Here is a 27,704-nt window from a genome sequence, read left to right on the forward strand (position 1 = left end):
TTTGAAATGTTTACGGATAATCAGCAAATATTGTGAAACAATTTTGGAAATCTAGATACTAGTGCAACGTTCCTAATTTGGCAGAATTGTCAGAACTGAAAATAAACTGGAAATCAACGCAGTGGAATAATTCCTGATAAACTGCTACAATTAGATACTCTCTCACCTGCAGTGTTCAATTTCAGTTCCAGTTCTTAATAATACAGTGTACGTTACTTGTTTTATACAAATAAATTTAGTGTAATAAGTTTGACAACATTCATACAAACAACACAACACCAACAATTTAGGTTATGTTAAACAGCCTCATGTGTTTTACTTAAATTAACAAAAATGGGAGACACAAACAATGGCACTACTGTAATGTCTGAAGTTCAAGCCCTTGTGAGGACTTGGGAGGATGAGCATTCACAGAACACTTATGATCCTATACCAACACTGACAAGGTGAGTTTACGTAGATATACATTGATATATTTTGGCTTAACCATATTTTTCAAACAGATTGGCTGAAATAATTGAAGTGGAGACTGAAAATTACATGAAACTAGACCCTGATCCATTTGATGAAAGGCACCCCTCCAGAACAGATCCAGATTGCAAACTGGGGCAAATTCTTAAGGCACTTTTTCGGAAGGATAATTTTATGAATAAGGTAATTTAGCTGATGATGATTAAATCAAACATGTAAGACATATATGACCTTGAACATGTTTGAGCTAGTCTAGACTTTCTCTCATTGAGTATGTTTTATTTCAGCTGGTTAATGACTATTTAAGAGACACTTACTATAGTCGATTAGGTATAACAGGAAGGAATGTGGACCAATTAAACATAGCTGGTTGCCGATTAATGTTAGATATAATGCCTGGCTTGGAAACTTCAGTTGTCTTTCAAGTAAGTAAAACTAACTCTCAAACTGTTGGTGGTTAAATTGTCATGTTATTTTAGCCTGATATGGATGCTCTAATCCATAGACTAATTAAATGGGCAACAAACTCCATTGAACCTTTACAAAGTTATGCCACAGGCCTTTTGGCTGCAGCTATGGAAATAGCAGAGATTGCCACACGCTTCAGGTATGCAAGTTTTAAGCAATATTTATACATTAATGAAAAAAAATACTTAATTTTAGGGAACAAAACGGAAAGTTGGTGCCACTAATGTTGCAAAGACTAAGACGGTTGAGAAACTCATCTGAATTCACAAATAACGGTTCCACCAGCTCCTCCGACTCCAGACCGTTTGCTCACTTGAACGCCATGAAATCACCACCTCACACCACCATAAGCACACCGTTTAGCTCACCCGGACTCAAACGACGTAAGTAAAATCAAATTGAGTAGCCGGCAATGTTCTAATCTTTATTGCAGCAAGAGAAAATGGGGTTGTTACACCAACTGCATCACCCAGCAGCTCGACAACAGAAACAGATTCCCCTCAGAATAAGAAAATGAAACTAGAAGACGATGAAAATGTACAGAAAATGATACTTTGCGAAACCAGCAACTCGTCCTGGGCGGAGCTGGAAAGCTTCATGATAGGCACCGTGCAGATTTTCCCCCCGACCATTGCGACCAGACAAATCTTAATACTCAGGTACCTGACGCCCATGGGCGAGTATCAGGAGTTTTTGAGCAGGGTGTTCGAAAACAACGCCTTAGAATTGATACTTTCTTACGTGAACGTGAGGCAAACCAAAGAGGCCCGACTGGCTTTCGAGGCCCTTAAATATCTGGCGTCTCTGTTGTGCCACAAGAAGTTCTCCATCGATTTTATTCAGCTTAAGGGCTTGGAGGCTTTGTTGGAAGTGCCCAGACCTTCGATTGCCGCCACCGGTGTTTCTATTTGTTTGTACTATTTGGGTTACTGCGAGGAAGCAATGGAACGAGTTTGCTTACTCCCTAAATTTATAGTAACTAATCTAGTAAAGTATGTTTTATTAAATTTGTTAGGGTAATTAAATATTAATGTTTGGTTTTCGTAGATATGCGCTGTGGCTGTTGGAATGTTCGCATGATTCAGGAAGATGTCACACAATAATGTTCTTTGGCTTGACCTTCCAATTTAAGGTGATATTGGATGAGTTCGATGCCCAAGATGGCTTACGAAGACTACACAATGTTGTAAGTAAAATAAACTAATTATGTGAAATCTAGTATCTTATAAATGTGTTTCAAGATTGCCACGTTGCCAATTCTATTGCCGGACACCGACAATAACCAACTGAACGAAGACCAGGAATGCGCCGCCCGACAGATAGTGCGTCACGTCTGCGTCGCCTACCGGCGATACTTCGAAGCTCACTTGGCTGCCAAGGTCGAACTGCTCAGGCGCAGCCAATTGCGGCCGGCCGACAAGAACGCCACGCCCCTTCCGGCTCAGCCCAGTTACAAGGCCTGCAAATCGTCACCTGAAGAAATCCAGCAACAGATTGAGTCGTTGCTGCAGACGATGCCGTTCAAGAGCCACTGGTTTCCGGTGGACCAGTTCCTGAAACTGGGCGGTATCACTCTGCTGCTCAAAGTTATAGCGTTCGCGTATGAGTGGAACTACGGCGGACGGGCGGAGACCGTCCGCTCGGCCCTCGACGTCCTGGCCATCGCCTGCGTCATGCCTAAGGTGCAGCTGCTGTTCTGCGAGCGGGTCGACCTCCCTGAAGAAGCGGTCACTGTTGGTAAGATTTTAATAATATAATCTAAGAACGTCGTTATTTCTTTTATGTCTTTAGGTATTAATATAATCCTCGGAGCCGCCGAAGGCGAAATAGTGGCTGATGCCGAAGTGAACAAGGCTGCATTGCGTGTACTTTGCAATTGTGTGTGCGGCCCCATAAACAGAGTCGGTACTTCGGTTAGCAGGTTCTCCTTAAGCGCCTCCAATTCTCCCAACAAGAAAACCAAGTTCAAGAATTCAGAAGAACTGATTCAAAAAGTGTGGGATTGTGTGCGATCAAACAGCGGTATTATGGTAAGTTTTGTAGAAAAGACTTACTTCTTAACGTGAAACTAATGTTTGTTTTAGGTTCTAATGCAATTAATGAATGTTAAAACACCAATTACTGATGCAGATTGCATTAGAACCTTAGCTTGTAAAGCACTGGCAGGTTTGGCTAGGTCTCCAACTGTTAGGCAAATTGTTTCCAAACTGCCTTTGTTCACCAGTGGTCAGCTACAAAGTAAGTAACATTCAAAATTACCCCCATCAATTAATATATAACTATACTGTTGGTAAAATCCCTGCTAATATTAATTTTATGTATAGGGAATGCTTATATCAATTAATATTATTGACTTTAATTATGCTAAAACATATATAGTGTTCCATTGGAATAATTATTGATGTTTCAAATATAGACGCTGTAATAACGATCACCCTGTATAAAGTTTGGGAGTCTCAATAATGGCTCCTGAGAGGATGGTCTTTGGTGAAAGTGTGTGCCAAAAATGGACATTCCAGCATCAAAATTGATGACTTTACAGACATTTTAGTCAAACCATCAAAAAAAAGTTGATGGTCACTTGTTGTGTCAAATGAAATTGTATTCAAAATAAACTAGAAAAGTCAGGTTTTAATTGCCAAGATATTTAATAGTATAAAAACTAATAATTTTCATCCCCGTTCTCAGTAATTTAACATAACAAACCAATTATAGATTTGATGAGGGATCCAATCCTTCAAGAGAAACGTCAAGAACACGTGGCCTTCCAGAAGTACGCTTTAGAACTGCTCGAACTGCTCTCCGGTAAAACCAAGCACAACGGCAACGACTTGGAGGTGTCTCTGGTCAACATCCACAGGGCAAACGTCGTAGCTCAAACTAAAATCCAATTCATGGACAAACAACTGTTGCAACTCATCCACCAGCATCTGGTTGGACGGGGTTACAGCGATACCGCCGCCACGTTGTTGCGCGAGGCCAATTTAAGCAACTCACTGGCCGTTAATTCGCAGCATCCCATGAAATTTAAATATTCGTCCACGTTAACACCCACAAGGGTAAGTTGGTTGGGGTAAATTATTGTGAAGAGTGGTAATTTTTTTCTTATTATAGGCGAGGTTGTCGGTTTCCTCATCATGTCCTAAGCCAAGCAGTTCCAGTTGTCTCAACCAGTCAATTTGTGAGTCTCCATCTGGGGCTGTTAACGGTACTCCCACCAGTTCGCCCGCTATCAAAATTATCAAGTAAGTTATAAGTTAAGATTTTGTTGTATCATAATAAATTAGGGGACTTGTTTATTATTAAATAATTATTGTCTTAGGAAATCTCAGCCTGTGCCTACAACACCAGTGCAAAACTCCCGCTTACAAAAACAAATCAGTAGCGAACCGACTCACATTGCGAGGGTGTCCACCTTTGACGATGTCGCTTTGTGCAGCGAACAAACCCGAGCCGTCACTCTGGACTCGATAATCACCGAGTATCTCGCCAACCAGCACGCCCTCTGCAAAAACCCGATGGCCACGTGCCCACCCTTCAACCTCTTCGTGTAAGTACATCCACCTTCCATCCATGGACATAAATTGATGGCAATTTTTTACGGTTTCAGGCCGCACAAGTGTCCGGACCCGAAGCCACGCATCGCAACGGCGAACAACTTCGCCCTGCGCTGCGGTCGCCGTTCCATCGGCCATCAGTCGAAGACGATGGACCGGCGGTTCGTGCACTCTCGCTTCTGTCCCGTGCAGACGGTGCGTTCGACGAACGACGAGGGGTTCTTCACGTGCGCCCGCTTCATGCCCGGTGACCGTACGATTGTGGTCGGAGGCTACAACGGGGATATTCACATCTATAACATACACAGCGGCACCGAGGAGTCCACCTTCCAGGCACACGACAATTATGTGGTGCATCTGGAGCCCAACAGAACTGGGGAGTTGCTCCTCACCAGCACCACGTGGGGCAGGCCGGTTTCAGTTTTGTGGGGAATGAAGACTTATGATATGAAGTAAGTTGCTTATTATTTATTATTTCATTACCTAACGTCCAAATTATCTCTTTTACAGAATAGGATTCACTGATGAGGAGTACGTTGAATTTAGTAAGCTGAGGCAAGACAAAATCATTGGTACCAGAAGTGAAACAGCAACTGTAAGTACCCCCTTAATTAATAAAGTCCAGATCAAACAAAAATACTTTATTTTTGCGTAGATATTCGACGTTGCAACAGGTGCATCAATAATGAAGCTGGTGCCAACCATAAGCAACCAGTACTCAAGGAACAAAGCGACTTTCAGTCAAAACGACGAACTAGTACTATCAGACGGCGTACTGTTCGACGTAAATTCAGGAAAACCAATCCACAAGTTGGATAAACTAAATCAAACACAAAGTGGCGTTTTTCACCCCAATGGGCTTGAAGTAAGACCTTCATAAAACTGTAATAAATAATACCAATTATAAACATGTATTTTCCTTAGATTGTATCCAATACAGAAGTCTGGGATATGAGAACGTTCCACTTGCTAAAGACTGTCTCCACACTGAACCAGTGCTCAGTCACGTTTTCACCAAGCAACAGCGCCATTTACGCTATATCGATGGAACAAGAACTGGAAGACGGTGACTCTAAGTTCGATTCGAGCTTTAAGACCGTGGACGGCATCGATTACTCTAGCATCGCCACCATCGACGTGAAGAGAAGCATTTACGATCTGGCGGTTAACGGATACGACACCCAGATCGCCATTGTTGAGAATCAAGGGATGTACAACTCCGTGCAGGAGAGCGTCGTCAGGATTTACGATGTGGGACGTCAACGAGATGCCGAAGACGAACAAGAGGAGGAGGAGGAAGATGAGGAGGATATTGATGGGAGTGATGGCTCGGATAATTCGGACAATGATGGTAATTTATTAATTATTGTCTTAACTTAATTTGTGCCAAATTGTTATTCGTTTCACCAACTATAACATTGGTACAAGTTCATAGTTTATGTGTATGTATTCTATATCTGATTTTAGACACCGTCTTAATAGATTTAGGAGGCGAGAATAATGAGAACGAGAACAATGAAAATGGCAGTGGAGACGATACGGACGTGGACGATTTGGACAGTGGATCCGACGATAGTTGGGCGGACATGAGCGCTTCCAGTGACGCTTCTTATTTGGACCTGTTCGATATTTAAATTGTTTTAAGAATAGGATAATGGATAAATGTGATTTTAAGATTTATGAAAGATGCGACGCTTTTCAATTACTGGTTCAGTGCAATAGTACCGGACTTTTATTTATTTGAATGGTTAGTTCCATTTCAGTTGAATTCTTAAATTAACAGTCATAGTTTCTTTTCTTTGAAAAAGTCGACACAATTCCCGATTTCATTGTGTGAAATATTTTTATATATTAATTTTTAATATACTCTAGATTGTACATAGTGTATAAGATGTAGTTTATGTTTTGAGAAATTGAGTTTCTTAATAAAATCTTATTTATGACATAGTTTTATTTATTCTCCAAAGACTAGTCCCTAATTTATTAAATATTATATGACTATATATATTTGGAAGTACACACAAAAGAGAAAAACAGGAAAATAAATTAAAACTTGAATTGTGCCAATTAATACATCAAATATAGTAAATATGCAATATTAAGAATAAAAAAACTTCAAAAGCTTGAATTTCTTACATATGCAAATTATTTATCCCTTGGTGAGTAAGTATATGTGATTATATACATTTTAATCAATAATTATTCATTTTATCAGAAATCAACATTGGAAATAAATTTTTAATAAATAAAATGGCAATTTAATCAATTTTCTTAGAAATTAACAAAAATTCCCCACTTGAGATATTTAATAAATATTTTTAATTTATATACTAAAAAACTATTTATATACAATTAAAAATGACAAATAATTATGCCAAAGTTTGAATCTTAAATGTGACACACTGTATATATGATATATTCTATATACAGTGTGGCCTATTTAAGGTATTTCTTATTAATAGATTATCATAAAATAATGAAATTCAGAACTTATTATAAAATTTGTTGTTTCTGGAATATTATACAGGGTGAAATGTTTAAGCGGCACATTAAAAATTTTTATAAAATCCGTGGTTTAGCTCTTTGGACGTCAAGTTAATAAATGTTGGGCGCCAATTTAATAAATGTTGGGCGCCAAGGTAACAAATGTTGGGCGCCACATTTTATTTTAATTATTACTAAATGTGCATTTTTTATAAATTTATATTATATATATTCATTATAACTTTGTATTTTAGTATTTTTACTCAAGAGAGTTTCTAAGTTCCTAAAAAGAAGATATTAAATTTACATCTTTGCAGGAAAATAAAAATCTCATTATGTCGACACTTTGATCACAATCCCCACATGCCCTTAAGGAAAGTAGAGACGTGCACTTCGGCATTCTCAACCTGGTATAAATAAATCTATTAATATATATTAATTGTCAACATACTTGTTAATAAATATTTATTTTAGTATTATTTATCTAGTAAAATTATAAATAAAAAATAATAATTTGTTGATAAAAGTGATAGGGGAATCGCATTAACGAACTGGCGTACAATTTTCCTACAATAACCGGCACCAGCCCCGGTTGCTGAGTCTCGGAGCGGTCTCCGAGTCAGTTGTCCTCAACTCTTCAGTCGTCGAACATCACACAAAGAGTCCTGCAACGCGCACCGTACACGTGCTTTATCTACAGAGATGAGCCGCACTATCGCGTCGTGACAATCATCCAATTGGACTCGTACTTAAAATGTAAACAGCAGCTTTCGCATTGTGAATCGCCGAAGTGTTCGAACAAAAATAAAATATACGAAAAGAACTATGTGCGACGTCGTCGGGGTTTGTGTTATCGTTCTGGTCTGTCTGGCCACTTGGACCAATGCGATTCAGGAAAATGTAAGTCTTTCAATAATTACAAGCATATTCCTCCACATTCTAATTTAAAGAGTTTCCATAAATTCCTAAATCTTGTTTCAAAAATTTTTTACAAAAACTTTTGTTGTTATTTGTATTAGAATAACAAATTATAAAAATTTTATGTAATCTTTCTTACGAATATTATTAACATTTTTAAAAATTGATACTGCAGTACATGTTTTATTTATATAAAATATAAATATTGCCAAAATATTTATTTTTTTATAAAATGTACTGTTTAATAATAATTTAATTTGATTTTAATAAAGTTGTCTTAATTTTATATAAGAAATTTTTGAATTAGACCCAAAAAATAAAAAATATATCATTAAATATTAAACACTTTAATACTTAATGAATTACAGTAAAAGGATTGTTTTATTTATATAAAATATAAATATTGTCAAAATATTGATTTTTTTTATAAAATATACTGTTTTAATAATAATTTAATTTGATTTTAATAATGTTGTCTTAATTTTATGTAAAAAATTTTTGAATTAGGCCCAAAAAAATAAAAAAATATATTAAATTAAAAAAATTATATCATTAAATATTAAACACTTTAATACTTAATGAATTACAGTAAAAGGTTCGTCCTCAATTTTCAGTTTTTATCAGTATAAAATCATATGATCTGTGATTTACTAAATATTGATTTTATCTTTATTTAATTAATGGGTAAATAATATCTTTAAATATATTATTAAGATAATAAACAATAAAATTTATTTTTTAATCATAATTATTATGTTGAAATAATCTAATTGCATTACAAATTTATTACAAATATAATAATACTGAATTGGCATAAGTTCACACGAGTAAAACACATTGACTTGCAAATAAACGAATTTTTAATGAATATATGCGGCACATTAAAGGTACAACAAAGGCGCCAACCACTTACACGATATCAATTATACAAAGTCGGCTATTTATAATATCCTGCGATATTGAAAATCCTGATAAGGTATAATTTATTAAGTACAACTTAAAAAATTGTTAATTTATCTCTTGCTTACAACAATATCAACATTTATGCAATATATCAAGGTGCAAAATGACAATAATTTATCTTGTTGTACACAATCTATAATTGTATGAAATCGTCGCTGTTTTATGTTGTTATTATTAGATAAAGTTGACAGATCGATTATTTGTACACAAATGTTGTGAACCCGAAAGTTAAAGGCCTTGCAAAAATAAATTTATCAACGTCTTCCTCCAGATTCATTCAATTATCACTCCCATCCTTTACATAACTATGGTTAATTATAGAACACATCTAATATTCGATAGACGTGTATATTTTTGATGTTTTGTTATGTATTCTATTTTTGTAACACAAAGAATTTGTTACATACAAATTTTTAATAATGTAGATGGTTTTTATTACCCAATGGTTAAAGTACAGACCATAACTTTAGACTATTATGTTGGAGGATTTAATTAAGATATTTTACTAATGGACATAAAAGGAAAAAAATAAATTATGTACAACACATGTCCAAAACATTAGTTTATTTCATTAAATATGTACCCTTGACGTTGGACAAGGCAAAAACCCAGGTGCGATTAAAACGGGCAGCAATTTTTGGCAATTTGCCCGATTACTGATGCACCATGCATTATTCACAAAGTGTGAAACCACTACGAGAACGATTTGGATGCAGCACGTACCTCGGCATCGCCTTGAACTTGAATGAACCCGGCCCGAGTCCAGGAGTTTGGCTCTACAACTGAGTCTGGGACTAGTTTACATACATATACAATACACCTATCTGTGTATACCTCTATATATATACAAGACGAGATGCAGATGCAGTCAGAGGACCACACCGCTTAATTGCAACATTAATTATACTTTTACCGAATATTTTTAGCTCCGGTCTTCTTCACCGCATAACTGTCTGTTATTTGTTCTAATGCGGGTCCACTGAGTTGAGTTCTAGACGGCGTTATTTATGGGAATTCCTTTCGGATATAGCTTTTGTATTTTGGGGATTGGGACGAGGAATTTTTGGTAATAAGCGAATACACAGAAATAAACCAATTGGGGAATTCTTTGTCTGAATGAAAAAAAAAAACATACTATAATGTACTGTTATATATTTTAAATAATGTGTAATTTATATGTGTTTTAAGAAGCACAAAAAAATAAATCTAACTTCATGGTACCAAATGTATATACTGTAAACTATAAAGAGATTATGTGAAGGAAGTATAATAAAATGATTAACTTTAGATCCATAACATATTATAAGAGAATAAGAGAAATTCAATTGTTATTAAGAAAATGCACAAGAAAATAAATCTTACATCAGCAAACGTCTCAACTTCATTTCTAATAATTATCCACTTATGTATCCCATTACTAATAATTCTTAGAAGAAATTATTTTATATGCCCATATAAAGGTCAATAATTTCTGTATAAAACTCTTACCAAATGATTATTTTTATTCTAAACACTAATTTTATTATAATTATCAATTTTATTTACAATAAGTTGTGGTGACATTCAAATTATAACCACATACATAAACTTCCACGTGGTTTCAACAATTTTAATAGTGTTGTTATATTTTAAATACTGTTCACAAAACACGATGAATTTAAACTCTCAACAAAGCATTAGTACACAAATAAACAGAAACATAATACTCTAAAACTATTTTTTATATATCATTACTTAAATATCCATTTAAAAAACTTAACTGACAAATTTATGACAGTAATAACTGATAACAAAAAATTTGAGCCCACTCTAGGCTCTTGTATGTTAAGTGGAATACGTAACCAATACTATAAATCACAACTGTTGGCAATATGTAACTCAACAATGTCTATCCTGTTCCTGAAAGCTTTTAATTGGGAAATATTTCAGAATACTAATATATTCAATGCAACTTGTATACAGTTATTTAAATGAAAACAAACACAAGTGGAGTACGTATAAACAAATGCAATTTGTAATCAGTTACACAACGTTTAATTTGAGCCCATAAATCATACGAATAATTCAAACTGATATGAGTTAATAATTAATTAAGAAAAAACCTCAAAAATCAAGAAACAGGAACACAAAACTGGATTTTATTATTACTCCTGTTCTAAAACTTGTCCGACCCACAATACTTAACAACTCAACTTAATTAATTCTATTCCGGGAGGTTTTAGGGCCGAAAACGAGGTTACACAATTTTTACGGTCACCATTTTAGTTTCGATGCATTCACGGTTTAGACAATAAACACCAGATTAAAGTAACAACACCAGTTTGTGTACAAAGGAAACAAAAGTGGCCGAGACGGTGCAATGCCAAAATACATTTAAGTGCTACTTTGAGTTAATCTGCCCCAACCGAAGCCGAATGTTGTGCTGAAACGTTAATGTCCACGATGAATCACTTCTTGTGACTGGGTTTTGTTTTTGAAGTCGATTGAAGTTTCCATTAGTTCCATTACAAAAAAACTACTTTTAGTAATTTATTATTATATATTGTTGTGAAGAAGAGGCACAAGAAAATAAATCTAACTTCATGGTACCAAAGATATATACAATGTATATTCTAATAGATAATGAGATTATTTGGAAGAGGAACTATCTCTAACAACAAATAATAAAACAGTTAATTTTGAATTCATAATATTTTATATATTTTAAGATATGTTTAATGTATATCTAAGCTTAAAGTGAGCTTAAAGATACATTTTATTATTATTTCGAAGAGAGACAAAAAAATAAATCTAACTTCATAGTACAAAACACATATACAATGTATATTCTAATCATTAATGAGATTATTTGGAGGAAGAAATATCTCAAACAACAAATAATAAATTAGTTAATTTTAGATCTATAACATATATTTTATGTAATGTTTAATGTATATATCAGCTGAAATATAATTTTATTGTTATTAAGAAGAGGGACAAGAAAATAAAACTAACTTCATGGTACCAAACATATATACAATGTATATTCTAATCCATAATGGGATTATTTGGAAGAGGAACAACTATCTCTAACAACAAATAATAAAACGGTTAATTTTAGATCCATAATATATTATATATTTTAATATATATTTAATGTATATCTAAGCTTAAAGTGAGCTTAAAGATACATTTTATTATTAAGAAGAGGGACAAGAAAATAAATCTAACTCTATGGTACCAAACATATATACAATGTATATTCTAATCGATAATAAGATTATTTGAAGGAACTCTAACAATAAATAATAAAATGGTTAATTTGAGATATATAATATATTAAACAATGTTTAATCTAACTGAATCTAGGTCTATTGAAGTTTCCATTAATTCCATGCTTTTAGTAATTTATTATTAAATTAACAGTTAACTATGATTAATATCTATAAAGAATGTGCAATATAAAAAACAATATGACACATATTTCATAATATTTAAAATGATGCGAGTATATCATATTACAAAGTTTGCATATTTTAAATATGTTTATTTACACATACATTTTCTTGTTAAATATATAATAAAAATGGTAATTAAACATTATCTAATCTTTGTTTCATTTATGTGTTAGTTCAGGACATTCTCAAAACTTATCTACTTAAAATAGACAAGGTTGTTCCATCTTCAATTAATTAACTATCTATTCTTAGTCACAATTTAAGTGTGAACTTGATTATATCTTATAGTTTTCCAATGGCACCGAATACATTTGGGCTGTAGACGATAAACAGCGTTTAAAAATAAAATAAAAAAACATTAAAGTCTTTATATGCAAAGGAAACAAACAGAGAACACCCACAGACCGCCAAAATGCATTAACTGCTCGAGTCCATCTGTCTCAAATAAACCTTACAACATTGTGTTTAAATGGCTATAAATTTACTTGTTTAGCTAATTTAATTTTTATTGAGGGGGACCACGGAGCATTTTTATACAACTTTCAGTTTTAATTTGATGCTTTGATTAACAATTACCACAATTGCATTTAAACGAAGATAAATCTAACACATAACATAGGTTGTGAAGGAGAAGTTTGTGTTGGACAATTAATCAAGTAAGGCATTTGCACTTTTTTGAGGTGTTACAAAGCATAGGAGGAGTCGACTGCCATTGGAATTCCATTAATTCATCAAACTGGATATTTATAGTCCTGAACTTTACGATTCCTAACACACTCTATTCTTGGATGATTGTACCAATATCAAATGATTTAGTTCCTGCCACAGAAAAATCGAGTAATTGTGTGTATCAATCAAATCGAATATGTAATTGGAACTGTTTCAAAATCACAAGATCAAACAGTAAACGTTGAAATGCAAAACATGCTAATATAAATTGCAACTCCTTTATTACCACTAATTATGAAATCGATATTTAGTAAATATAATAAACACATTTAAACGTATTCGGTTTCACTAGAAAACCGGTCGCCGTCTCCACTATATTAATTTGCACAGAGGAGTTTTTGTTGATGCAGCTCGTTAACGGTCAATAATATTTGTTACATGGCATTACACTCTGTATGTCACGTATTATGCATTCAGTTAGGGTTTGTTTTAGTACTGCAGTAGAGAAAGTACGTTGATAATTCCGGCACAACGGTGAACGAAGAGGTTTATCAAGAAAATACGATTGCACCCTAATTTCTAAACAATCATTTTGATTATTCAGTTACACCCTGGTTGTCCTCTTAATATTCGTTCCGTAATATATGATATTAAGCACTGATTATTCTTACGAAATTTAAACAATAGAGCGTTTTTCTTTAGTCACAATTGAATGGCTGGTATTTTTACGAATCAGTTAAGCATTTGTTAGTGTTACTTCCCTCTGTGTATTTAAATATAACCTAATTACGTACATAATGGATGTATATTATAATTAAATCATCATATATTGTGGGCTAGGGTGGAAGATAATTAACAGTTGTTATGTTAATAATTATTTTTAAACTGATAATTTATTACAGATCGAGTAAAACTCATTTAAAAAACTTAAGAAATAACAAATTTTCAATTCAAGGATTGATAATTATTAAGTGTATATCAAGATAAGTCAAGAATTTTTGTACTTCACTAAATTTTATTTATAAAACCTTTATATATAAAATATTTTATAATATTTTTAATTTGTCAATTACATATTTTATTATTATTTTTAATTTAAATTAAATAGTTTATGTTTTTCTAATTTTACATTAAATCTTTTATTTTTTTTTTTTAATTTAAATTAAATATTTTATTACATTTTAATATTAATTTAATTATTTTTAGTTAACATTATATATTAATATAAAAAAATATAAATATTTTATTTTATTAAATATTTTATTATTTTTTGAATTTGAAGATATATTTTTTTAATATACACTAAGTATTTTAATATTTTTAATTTTAAATAAAATGTTTTATTATTTTTTTTAATTAAATATTCAAATATTGTTCAATATAACATATATAAAATAATATAACATTTTATTAATTTTAAATTATTATTTTTTTTTAATTTTAATTAATATTATTTATTTATTTATTTGATATAAATTAAATATTTTATTTTTTTAATTATTTATAATTTAAATTATATATTCTATTTTTTTTTCGTTTTAAATTAAATATTATACTATTTTTAAATTATTAATTTATATTTTGAATTACACTTTTTTAATTAACTTAAATATTATAATTTTTATATTAATTTTAAATTAAATAATTTAGTTTTCTTTTATTTAAATTAAATAATTTAATACTTAATACTTTTTAATTTTATATTAAATATTTTATTTTTTTAATATTAATTTATTTTACTGTTTTCTTAATTTTAAATTATTATTTTTTTAATTTAAATTAAATATTCCATTTTTTTAATTTTATGTTATTAATTTAAATTGTTTTTTTTTTTAAATTAAATTAAATATTTTATTATTTATTAAGTTTAAATTATTAATTTTTTTTAATTTAAATTAAATATTTTATTACTTTTTTAGTTTTATATTTAATATTTTAATTATTGACTTTTTCTTTAATATTAATTAAATATTTTACATTTTAATATAAATAAAATATTCTTTTTTTACTTTAGTTTAAATTATTAATTTTTTTAATTTAATTTAAATATTTTTTTTTTTTTACTTTAAAATTAAATATATATTTTTTTTAATTTAAACTAAGTATATTATTAATTTTTTAATTTTAAATTAAATATTTTATTATTTTTTAATTTTGAATACTTTTATATTATTCTTTTTTTAGTTAAATTAAATATTTTATTATTTTATTAATTCTAAATTGATTATTTTAATTTTTTATTTAAATTAAATATTTTATTTTTTAATATACATAAAATATTCTGTTTTTATTTTATTTTAAGTTAAATATTTTACTATTTTTCTCATTTTAAATTATTAATTTTAATTATTTTTTTAATTTAAATAAAATATTTTATTTTTTTAATATAAATTAAATATTTTATTTTTTTAAATTTAGTTTTACTATTTATCTAATTTTAAGTTATTTATTTTAATTATTTTTTTATTATAAATTAAATATTTTATTTTTTTTTAATTTAAATTAAATATATATTTTTTTTAATTTGTACTAAATATATTATTATTTTTTTAATTTTGAATATTTTTTAGTTTAAATTAAATATTCACTATCTTTTTTAATATTTTAATTAATCTTTTTTAATTTTAATAAAATATTTTTATTAATATAAGTAAATATTTTGATTTTTTTTATTTAATTAAATATTTAATTAATAAAATTAAGAAATATTAATTTATATTTTATATTTATTTTTATTTTATTTATTTTAATATATTTATTTTTTTTAATTTTAAATTACAGAGAGTTATTAAGATAATTTTTAATAAACAAAATTTAAGAATTATTTATTTTATTTATTTTTTAACTACATATATTTAAAATTGATAATTATCTGTATAATCATCCATACAATTATGATACATTGGTAATTAACTGATATTTATAATAAATATGGAATTTTTTGAAATTGTGTAACAATGTAATATATGAACATTTTCAGACAAAAAACGAAAGTGGACTTTCCTGTCCATAAAAAATTAATTCAATTAAATTATCTTAATACAATTAAACAAGATTGCGTTAAAATTACTTTCGTTTTCTGTTCAAACCATTCAAGTTTCTAATTTCGAGAGGGGAATTCGCCCATTCATACACAGGACCTGATGATCAGGTTCATGAATGAAACCCATGTAAAAATACGGACAATAAAAAATCCGTTGTGTCGCAACGTTGACATTTATTGGCCACAAACCACTTTCATTGATGGGGAAAAGTAATTGTTATTGCACATGTTTAATGGACTTTATTTTTGTTTGTGAAATTTATTATGCACGCCTCAAGGAAAACGATTCAGGTACAAACCTGTGTCTAAATGGTGAAGGCGTAAGGGTGAAAGCCACCATAAAAGTTGTCCAAAAATAATACTTGTGTCATTATTGAAACAACGAGGTGTCAGAATTGAAACTTGCTAGGTAATTTTATAATTCAATATTGCCCAAATGAGAAACATCAACAACCACTGCATCATTACATTTTTATCGAATAAATGTTCGTGACATCAGCAGTTTTATTTCTGTGCTTATTTTGCGAGTCCAGTTCTTTTATTTTAGCGTGTCTCGAACGTTTACAGATAATTGAAAGGGAAATGCCATGAAAATGAGTTAAGTAGTTGTCCGCCAAATTGTGCATGTCTGGCCTGTCATGTAGGCGGAAGCAGTTATTTATAATATTGCAAAACTGTTAACAAGTTAAGTGTATGTCGCTAAATGTTTATTATTCCATAAAGGCACGGGCTGAAATTAAACTAGGCCAATAAAGTGACGTCTCGCCTACTGAAACAAAACCGTCAACCCAGGAATGGCAGCAAATCATAAAAACTCTTGATTACATCGGTTGGTCTTTGAAATAGTCACGAAATTTTCGTCTAGTTCGGCTAATATGGTAATAAATTAGGTTTTTGACTTAATCCTTCTTATTTTGTAACTTGGTTGAGACATCGGACTTATCTGGAAGTAATGAGGAAAAACAGTTACTTTTTTCTATAAATATACTGTTTATGTGATAAAGTCCAAGTGATGTTTCTTCATAAATATATGTTAATGATGTTAATTAATCATAAAATAAATGTCCTGTTATTTATTTTGAATTTTAAATTAAAATTGAATCGTTGATTAAACTTTTAATCAGAAACTAATTTATTACAATTCCTAGTAGTAAAAAAAATCTATGTTGTTTCCAGGCTTATCAAATCAAAAATTTATTTTTATTTTAAATTTTATAAAATAATTTAACATCTAATTAAAGAATTTGAAAAAATGATTTTATATAATATTTATATATTAATTAATTATTAATTAAATTTATTTTTATATTAATTATTTTATTTTCTTAAATTTAAATTAATTATTTTACTGATTTAATATTAAATATTTTATTTTTTAATTAATATTAAATATTTTATTTTTTTATATATTTTTTTATATTTAAATTTAAATAAAAAATATTATTTTTAATAATAGTAATAGAAAATTCAAATTAACAAAATATTAACAAAAAAATTATCTAAATAATCAATGTTATTCCAAGGTTTTTAAAACAAATAAAAATTTATTCTTATTTTAAATCACTATTCGTATATAATTTTATAAAATCATTTAACATTTATCTCTAATTAAATCTCTAATTAAAGAACTTGAAAAAATAATATGATATAATTTTAATTCAATCAATTATTAAATGAATTAATAATTTATATTAAATATTTTATTATTAATAATTTTAAATTAAATATTTTACTGTTTTAATTTTAAATTAATTATTTTATTATTATTTTTTTAAATTTTAAATTAAATATTTCATTTTCCTTTATTTAAATTAAATATTTTATTATTATTTTTAATCTGATTAAATCTTTAATTAAAGAACTTAAAAAAAATGATTTTATTTAATTTTAATTTAATTAATTATTAAATTAATAATTTATATTAAATATTTTATACATATTAATTTTAAATTAAATATTTTCTTTTCTTTTATTTAAATTAAAAAATTTTATTATTTTATTAATTTTAAATAAAATATATATTTTTAACTCTTAAATTTTGTATTAACTTTTAAAATTTAGATTAAATATTTTAATTATTTTTTTACTTTGGATTGCATTTAATAATAATTAAATATTATTTTTAATAATAATAGAAAGTAATTTATTCAAATTCCCAGTAATTATAAAAAAAATTAATTAATGTTCTTTTTTTCAAACAAAAAATCTATTTTTATTTTAAATCTTTTTAAAAAAATTGAAAAAATAATTTTATATAATTATAATTTAATAAATTATAATTAAAAAAATAATTTATATTAAATATTTTATATTTTTTTATTTTAAATTAAATATTTTAATTTTTTTAAATAATAATAATTAACATTTATAATAATAATAACAAAAAGTAATTTATTATAATTTTTAGTACACGAAAAAGAATAACTAATTAATCTATGTTGTTCACAGGTTTTACAATCAAAAAATTTTATTTTAAATTATTTATTCTTATAATAATAATAATAATAATAATAATAATAATAATAATAATAATAATAATAATAATAATAATAATAATAATAATAATAATAATAATAATAATAATAATAATAATAATAATAATAATAATAATTTGTAAAATAATTTAATTTTTATCTAATTAAATCTCTTTAAAAAACTTGGAAAAATGATATTATATAATTAATAATAATTTAAACTATAATTCAAAAGTTAAAATTTAAATAATAAATTTTAATATAATTTAATGATTAATTATAAAAAAATTATTAAACTTTCTTTGAAGAATTCTTAAATCACTTTGTAAAATAATTTACCAAATAATTATTTCAATTTGACGTTTAACAAACAACTTCTGTCTAGTTAAAAATGTGAAAAAAAAATAATTAATTTTCTTTTAATTTATTAATTATTATAACTGTTTATGTTATAAATTTCGTTAATGAATAAAATTAAAATTAATTATAAGTATTATTTTTACCTACAAACCTACAATTTTTTTAGAAAAAATACATTTTACATCTAAAAAAGTACAATTCAATTAAAAAGTGATTTATTCTAGCTTAAAATTTGTAGATTTAACCTACAAAGTTTTTTTAGTAAAAACACATTTTACATATAAAAAAGTACAATTCAATTAAAAAGTAATTTATTATAGCTTAAAATTTATGGACTTAGTTCTTAATTAAACAACATTTCATTCAAAATTAAAAGAAAAAATCATTTATTATTAAATTTTTTACAGAAATATAACAAAAATTGGTGCTTATAGAATATATTCGACTAAATTTTAAAACTACATTTTACCCATTAGTATATTTTAAATTTAAGAAAGAAAGTAGGAACTAACGAGGAACACTACATTAATTCCACTAATTTCACTATTTTAATAACTTCATTCATTGACCTAAAAAAGCATCAATTGCAAAGACGACACATCCAGACTGCTTGCTTTTACAAACATCTGAATCTGCGAAGGACATCCACTTCATTAAACTAATTTCATTATTATTTTTACAATCCAGTCAACGACACCGACATAAACGAGCTAAATTATTTCGACCAATTATTGTACAAGCAAACTGGAAAATATGCGCATCTCATACAAGATTTACTACTGCCCAACCCATGTCGCATCTAAATTTAACTTTCTTTCATTTCCCATAATTAATCCGGATCAACTTTGTAAATTTAGCCGGCAGTTATTGCCCCAAACAATACGAATGCAAATTTCTCACAGACAATACGGTCATAAATAAAAATCGAAGGTTTTTTCAGTCCCAGGATTGGACTAAAAAATTAGAAAATCCAAAATCCTCCTCCATCATACCTACAACAACTAAAATCAACCTTAATAAATTGAATGAATGAAAGGTAGTAATATAAAGACAGTCATTAAATGACTTAATAACCCAAACAAGACCTTTATTAAATTAATCAACATCAAACAGTTTAAAATAGAAGAGTACGATTCTGGATGATTCAATTCCATGCGACATGGCTTTAAAAGGCCCTAATTGGTCCTAAACAGCCGCCCAGACTAGAAAATTGGGTCACAGAATATTGACCCACGATATATACAATATTGATCGTCCATTACGAAATCTATTACCGGATATAAACATTTAATTAACGAAATTCTTTTACGCCACAAGGCCGACGAACAATCAGTTTTCCAACGTGCATTGATCGATAGATCCAAATATGGGCGATGAAGATCTATCGAAAAATGATAATTGCTTCGTTGATGGCTCTATTGTGGCGGGATTTTTCTTAGGCACACAATGACTGTTAGAAAAATCTATGAGCATTGTTTGAAGTGAAGATGTCATTAAAAATGTGAATTGTTTTCTAAATTTTAATTTCTCCGTGGTGATTATAACGTCAAACACACTTTAGTTGTCATTGTTGAATTTAGTAAGGCAAAAATGGGCACCCCGAACAATAACGATTGGTTTGCTTTTGGTCGTGGATTGCCTGCAGGAACCAGCAGGGGATGGAGGCCTCCGGCAATTAATAAGCCCAAAGTTAAGATTGCAAAGCCTCCTCGAGTGGACGACAGAGACGACCCCAGATTTCTGCTCAGGCAAATAATAAAAGAAGATGAAGCACGTTGCAGGCCCGACATAAGCGAGAGGAGGCAGGATATGATCAGGGAGATGTTCGACACTACGATTAAGTTGGAATTGGATCGATATTACAAGTCTGTGACAAGCAACAAGCTTTTCAATACGGAGCAAGAGGCACCACCAAAGGAGGAATCGGGTACTAAACAACTAGCTCATTTAGAGGAAGAAACTACTTTGGAAACGGCTCAAATTCATAACAGTGCTGTAACAGAAAAGACACCACAGGAAGAAAATGCTCAAGGAACGACACTAGAACAAGATATTGATGCAACACAAAACCAAGATGGTCTAGAAGCTGAGTCTGATACAATAAAAGAAAAGGAGGCATTGCCACAAAATGATTCCTTGGTAGAAACCGAAGAACGACCTAATTCTGTTGTACCAGAAGAAGGAAATCCTGAATAATCATAACTTATTGACCACCCTTCCTAAGATGAAGAATATAAACTAAGTTCAACAAAGCACGTTGCTTAATTTAGAGCATATCGTTTTAAAATTTTAAAGCTACTGATTTTTTTTATAATAATATTTTATTATAGCACCTATATTAAATCATCCTTGTATTTATATGAAGAAGTTTTTCTTCTATGATCCATATAAACAAATATTAATTAGAGTAACTTGAATCAATTTACTTAGATCACATGTGGCACTCAATGTCATTATCAATTGATATTAGTAATGGTTCATGAAAACTATAAAATTTTAATATCAATTATATGACACAACTTCAGTACTTCAAGATTCAATTATAGTCCATTGACGCAAATAGTGGGTCTAATTATGCTGCCCCAACAATTAATTACCTCTTTAATTAGCCTCATAAATAATTATGTTTTTTGCAGTCGGCCTCCGGGGAACAACGCGGAATGATCCAAGACTCCATAAAGCCATTAATTAACTTGAGAAACGCCATAAAACGCGACAGAATGGAAATCAAACGTGAAGGCAGGAAAATAAGGAAAGACACATCTATAGTACCACATCCAAAATCATATCACTATCCTCAAGGGTCACGAAGGGAGTACCACACAAGAAACGACACACTTCCGGTGTTCTCCAAGTGGACTGCGTGGTCTCGGTGCGTGGACTGCCATCAAAGAAGGATGAGGAGTTGTGTGAAGCCCAACTGGTGCGACTCGAGGACTTACGAGGAGAGGGTGTGCGACTCGAGGAAGTGCAGGAGGAAGACCAGGAAACGAGGCGACTTCCATGTGGTTCATTTCAACAAGGTAAACGTTGCAAAATTAATAATTAGTTTGTTTTGATGCATCTGTTAAAACCATTTACGTACGAGATTTAATTATACATATTTGTTTTTGGGATAATATTAAATACTAATTATAATCTGAAACTGAATTTGTGTTAACATTATGCAATTACCTTCATTCAAAAAACAAATATTATTAAACCTAACACGTAAATGATTTTTCCAGTACTGTACTTACAGACATAAATAACACAAAATGAACTAAAACCAACTAACATTTATTAATAAGTCCCAATTAGGCAATCACAGATGCATGAAATTACAAATTGTTGTTGCAGAATAGCAACTATCTCTTGAAACAAGCCCCCTCGGACATTTGGAGCAGATGGCAGGACTGGAGTCAATGCTCCCCGAAATGTAAATCGTACAGGGTCAGGTACTGCAAGAAGCCGGGCAGATGTCGCAAAGACATGCAGGTCCAAAACGCCTACTGTTACTTCCGAGGCTCCCAGTGCGAACAATACGTCCTCAGTCTGACCGACACCCGAAGATATTCCGGTAAATAACTGTGGAATGTGTGCAACTATTGTTCATAAGTTAGTTTTTAGATAACAGAAGGTACGAGTACGGGAATGAGACTCAACCAATTCACAGGAAGACTAGGAAGAAATGTGGAAGGAGGTACAAGACCTCCAGGATGTTGAAGATAATTGGAGGGGTGGAGAGTAAGAAGAACAAGTGGCCCTGGCACGTGGCCATTTTAAATATGTACAATGTAAGCTTCCATCAATTTATTTAATTTAATACTTCATCTGTCCTGTCTATTACAGGAAGTATTCTGTGGAGGAACATTGATAGCACCAAGATGGGTGCTAACAGCTAGTCACTGCATACGCAGCACCTTAAAGGTGAAACTGAATGAGCACGACCTATCTTACAACGATGGAAGGGAAATACAGATGAAAGTGTTCAAGATGTTCCCCCATCCCAACTTCAACTCCAGAACAGTCGACAACGACATAGCTTTGTTGTTGTTGCCCAAAGCAGTCAACTTGCCCGTAGCTTGCCTGCCCAAAAGAAGGGCCAAAGCCGGCGAACAATGCTCAGTAATGGGTTGGGGGAAGCTCAATTCCTTCCATAAGTACGGAACATCAATTTTGAATGAAGCCAAGGTAACCACAACTTAACAACCTTAATTTCTAGTTAATTTGTGTAACTCCCTTGATTACAGCTGCCAATAATTCAGGCCAAAACCTGCAGGAGGTCCTACCGCCAGTTCCACATCACCGAAAACATGCTGTGCGCCGGCTGGATGTCCGGCAAAATGGACACGTGCGCCGGCGACAGCGGTGGAGGCTTGATGTGCCCCGTGAGGAGGCACAACCGCACCATATACCGAATCAGTGGCATCACCAGCTTCGGAGATGGCTGCGGCAAGAGCAATAAGTTCGGCATCTACACCACAGTGTTCAACTATGTTCCTTGGATCAACTACGTCATCGAGCATTATTCTTAGCTAATATTGTTATGACAGTGATTGTCGCTAACTAGAAAAATCACTCATGCGTTTGCATTTTAAAACACTGTGATCTACCGCCTATTTTTTTCCTGTTTAAGCCTTTATTACTATGTAAATACCACTAAGTGATTAATTTATTTTAACTTTATAGATAGTTTCAATTGATTGACACTAGTTTAATGCGCTTCATAGTATTTATTTAAAGTTTTTATAGTTGTACATTATTTATTTTAATTGACCTAATAAATATTTGTAACTATTTTTTGCCTTTTTTGTCAAAAATTTCAATAAGGAATAATATAATGGCAGTTGGAAATCAGGTTGGAGTGAGTAATAGTATCATTTTCTAAACCTAATGTGGCTTGCATTTGAAATATTAGTTAAATTATTCAAGTGCAATTAAATTTACAGGACATTATCCTCTACAATACAGCCTTTAGTACTTATATGTACACATAATTTGTTTTGGCCTTAAAAATTATGTTAATTTTAATTCACAACTGGACATAATAAGCGTAGAATTACATGAGTTATGGTCATAGAGGGCTAAAAATAAAATAAAGCCATAAAAGCAAAATAAATGTATGAATGAACAGTTACTAAAATTTAAATTGATAATTTACAATTGGTTAATTAATAAATATAGTTTTATAAAATAGAATAAAATTAAGTTCACAGAATTAGAAAATATATTTATTTAAATACATCAGTTAATTTTCTAAAAAGAGACAAGTCATCGTAATTCTTTATCTAAACACTTGAATTAATAACGTTTCACTTAATAAGTTATTATTCAACAACACAGCCTAAAACAATCTGATTAAGCAAGTACAATAAATATCATAATTAACAATCAATAAATACAATAAATATGAATTTATTCCATCTGTTTTATTCGAAGTTTATTGTCTTGGTAATATTCACCAATGGTTTTGAAACTATTTCCTTCCAAATGTCGCTGTTCTTGTCAATTTCTATTTTGCCTAATAATTCCTTCTTCCCCAAAACATTCCTGGACATCAACCTTATCAGTATTTTCACATAGTCTAAATTATATTCAGCAATATTTGCCCTAAGAGTTGAGGTACTGGGGTCAAGTTTTAAACTTATAGTTGGCTCGAACTTGTCACTCTTCATTTTCTGGACCAAATCTTCCCTTTCAAACGCCGTCACTTTAATATATAATTGTCCTGCAATTATAACTGTTAATTACAGTACAGTAAAGAATGGAACAAAGAGTACCTCCAATTCTTTCGTGCTCTTGCATCGTCTGGACGCTGCATCTGAACTTGTTGACGCTTATTTCCACCACATCATTGTTTCTATCCTCACTCAAAGCGTACGAGAAAGTCACTTCTACACTTCCTTTAGTTCCGTCACGCTGAAAAGTTAAAAATATTTAATAAAAAAAGTGTGGTTCCGCCCGGGATCGAACCGGGGACCTTCTGCGTGTAAAGCAGACGTGATAACCGCTACACTACGGAACCCATATCTTATAATGTGCTGTAACTTGATGATCTGAAGAACTTACTTGTTTTATTCTTAAATTGTGAAAGTAATATGTTAATGACTTATTACTTAATTAAAATCAGTGGCAACTACTTAGGTGAGGTTTGTTGCATTAACATTCATATTAAAAAATACATTTTTTATGTTTTTATACTTCAAAATGTAATATAACATAATATATAAATTACTATAGAAGAATAATATTAATTAATTAATTGATAATTAACCGACAAAACAGTTTTATATTAAACTTCAATGAATATTTCGTGCGCCAGTTCTCCAGAGGCACTTTTAAATGTGCCTCTTGGCGCTAATTCCTTTCCTAAGTAAATCTCGAATATTTCTATTTGGTTTCAACATTCGCGCATGCGCTTTAAGGTCGAACTGTTGTTTTAATGGTGGGGGCCTGAGGCGTGCCTCTAGCCAATCAGATAACTGTAAATACCAACAAAACGAACATTGCCGTTTCAAAACTACTTGAAAAACGATTTTTGAAAACATTAATATTATTTTTGTTTTTTATATATAATGAGGCTAACCAGACTCAAACCTCATCATCATCATAACATTCTTGAAGAACAAATTGATGACGACATTGATATACTTTCTCGTACTATATGCAAATAATTGATTTATTCCCCCTGCTTTGCATTACTCCTTTCAATTATTAAACAATGCGGGTCATGTGAACAACCTCAAACTGTTTGCTACTCTAGACAATCTATTAGCATACAAATAAACGTCTTTCACTGATCAATTAACTTCAATTGACGCAGTTATGCCATTAATGACATTGACTCATGGAAAAGCCTAAAATATTTCCATTTCCACTTACGGATTGCGTTATCATCCCACTGGAAATCTCTTTAATGGGCCTCCAGACATCAGGAGTGCTTTTCTCTTGACCGGAAATCACCTGGTTAAAACTCTTGATCTCCAACTTGTACGTCACAGCCCCGATGGTCCTTCTATTGCTCAACGAGTTTCTGTAACTACTTCGCACCGATCTGGACGACTTCTTTCTCAGCTCCACCATACCCACGTCCCGATCGTTGAACGACAGGAATCTTTTGAGCATATTCGTCGGCTTTTTGTTTTCCGTTTCGTTGACGTCTTCCAAGTTCGCATAAATGGTGAACGAGATGAATTTGTCTTTAAGTGGGTCATCTTTGATTCTCGAGGATTGGAGGCGGAATGTGAATTCCTCATTGAAAATCGGCGTCGAGTCTGTGACTGTTTTGGAATCGAATTTTTCCTTTTCAGGAAATAAAGTCACCTGTTAATAGAAATTATTACGTAATGTAATTGTTACAATAAAAAATGCGTCAATTAAACATACATTGTGTGCTTGCAAATAAAAATAAACTCTAGTCAAATAAGGAAATCTCAATTTACATATTTACTTGTAATTTTTTGGATAAAATTTGAAATTGTTCAAATATAAAGGTCTCATTTTATATTTATTTAAGAAAAGATACCTAATTGAAAAATGTAATCTGTTATTAAAATTGAATTCTATATATATGTCAAGGACTTATTGATTTAATCAGATAATTAGAAATGTTAGTAGTGCCTAAATATAAGATTTATAACTTTCATTTAATTAAAAATGCCTTGTCTCACCAATAAGTTAAAAAAACATTTTATTATTAAAATATTCGTGATCAAGATATTTTATTTACATTATATAACATTGACAGATAACAGTTATTATTAATATTTCAGGAAAGATAAGCTCACAATGTCACAGGATTAATAATAACTAAAACAAATATATTATTGTATTATAAAATAGATTATGATGATACTATTAATAATCTAAATTTACAAAAAAAGGCAAAAAACTAAAATTATTTTCAAAGATTAAATATGTACAAAAAATTATGTTATATATTATATATTTATTATTTCTGAATAGAAAGATAAACGATGTTTACCCTTCAAAATTAATTTGAATAGGTATTAATTAAGTTTACTTACCTTAACAGAATATCCTTTGGGCTTAACACTACCGTAGGTGTTAGGCAGTTGTCTCGCACCGATCACCTTAACTTTCAAAAATTTTTCACTCTCACAATAAGTCAATTTGAAGCCAATCTGCGGTTGACCCGAATTCGCTCCTGCCCCATTAGGCTTCAGAGTGTTGAAGAACTTGTGAAGTTGCTTCTCCATATCGTCAACAAAAACACAACGGCGCAATCTAGCACATGATACGGACTGAACAAGTGAACAATCATGTATAATTTAACCGAATTAGAGTGAATTAAAAAGGCCAGTATTGTCCGCTTACTAGTTTACACGTTTATGAAACGATAATTAAAAACGTTCAATTGATGCACACATTTCACTTAATAAAAACCTTTTCCAATATCTTATCTGCGCGTGTACTTAAAACTCCTGCAAATATAAACTCATGGATAAACGGTGTCGATTTCTACTGATTTTATGGTGCGGAATTTTTGTATGTTTACTCTATTTCAATTTTTAATGGGTATTTGCTGCAGGAAATTCTTGGATTTGTAAATATTTGGAACATAAACAAGCGTACCTACTTGCTTGTAGCAAAGCTCAAATTTTAATGCAGCAAGGTCTGGTGTGACATACATGATGTACTTACGTATTTAATGGCTTATGCATATTTACGTAAATATAAATGGTATAATAGGAACGCGTGCGCAAAAATAAACCAAAATTTGCCTTAATAAATAGCACATTAACGCTGGAGGTACTACTTATAAGACAAAATTTAATCTGGTTGTCGATTTAAAGTTAGAAAAATGAATCATAATAATGATGAACTTGACAGTTTACTCAACAAATCTTAACAAGTG

At 30.3% G+C, this 27,704-nt stretch overlaps 3 protein-coding genes and 1 non-coding gene across 4 annotated transcripts; 2 read left to right on the forward strand and 2 right to left on the reverse strand.

Annotated features, from left to right (window-relative positions):
• Positions 1-14: 14 nt before the first annotated feature.
• LOC109599550 (protein mahjong) lies at positions 15-6,439 on the forward strand. The gene is made up of 18 exons (XM_020015559.2): positions 15-446; positions 504-654; positions 759-896; positions 951-1,078; positions 1,135-1,322; positions 1,373-1,931; positions 1,987-2,125; positions 2,181-2,676; positions 2,731-2,969; positions 3,024-3,177; positions 3,655-3,998; positions 4,054-4,184; positions 4,262-4,489; positions 4,550-4,948; positions 5,007-5,091; positions 5,152-5,361; positions 5,421-5,847; positions 5,964-6,439. Exons 1-18 carry the CDS (start codon positions 334-336, stop codon positions 6,128-6,130), a joined length of 4,296 nt encoding a protein of 1,431 aa, XP_019871118.2. The 5' UTR covers positions 15-333; the 3' UTR covers positions 6,131-6,439.
• Positions 6,440-7,580: 1,141 nt separating this feature from the next.
• On the forward strand, positions 7,581-23,623 carry LOC109599524 (plasminogen). Its single transcript, XM_020015528.2, has 6 exons — positions 7,581-7,880; positions 21,481-21,867; positions 22,184-22,403; positions 22,454-22,620; positions 22,676-23,017; positions 23,077-23,623. Exons 1-6 carry the CDS (start codon positions 7,806-7,808, stop codon positions 23,359-23,361), a joined length of 1,476 nt encoding a protein of 491 aa, XP_019871087.2. The 5' UTR covers positions 7,581-7,805; the 3' UTR covers positions 23,362-23,623.
• Positions 23,624-24,039: 416 nt separating this feature from the next.
• LOC109599538 (uncharacterized) lies at positions 24,040-27,576 on the reverse strand. Its single transcript, XM_020015541.2, has 4 exons — positions 26,854-27,576; positions 25,709-26,149; positions 24,607-24,745; positions 24,040-24,554 (listed from the first exon to the last, which is right to left on the reverse strand). Exons 1-4 carry the CDS (start codon positions 27,043-27,045, stop codon positions 24,256-24,258), a joined length of 1,071 nt encoding a protein of 356 aa, XP_019871100.2. The 5' UTR covers positions 27,046-27,576; the 3' UTR covers positions 24,040-24,255.
• Positions 24,779-24,851, reverse strand: Trnav-uac (transfer RNA valine (anticodon UAC)). The gene has a single exon. It is a non-coding gene; the product is annotated as a tRNA-Val (tRNA).
• Positions 27,577-27,704: the final 128 nt, after the last annotated feature.

The sequence above is a fragment of the Aethina tumida genome, chromosome 4, assembly GCF_024364675.1.
Source record: "Aethina tumida isolate Nest 87 chromosome 4, icAetTumi1.1, whole genome shotgun sequence".
NCBI lineage: Eukaryota > Metazoa > Arthropoda > Insecta > Coleoptera > Nitidulidae > Aethina > Aethina tumida.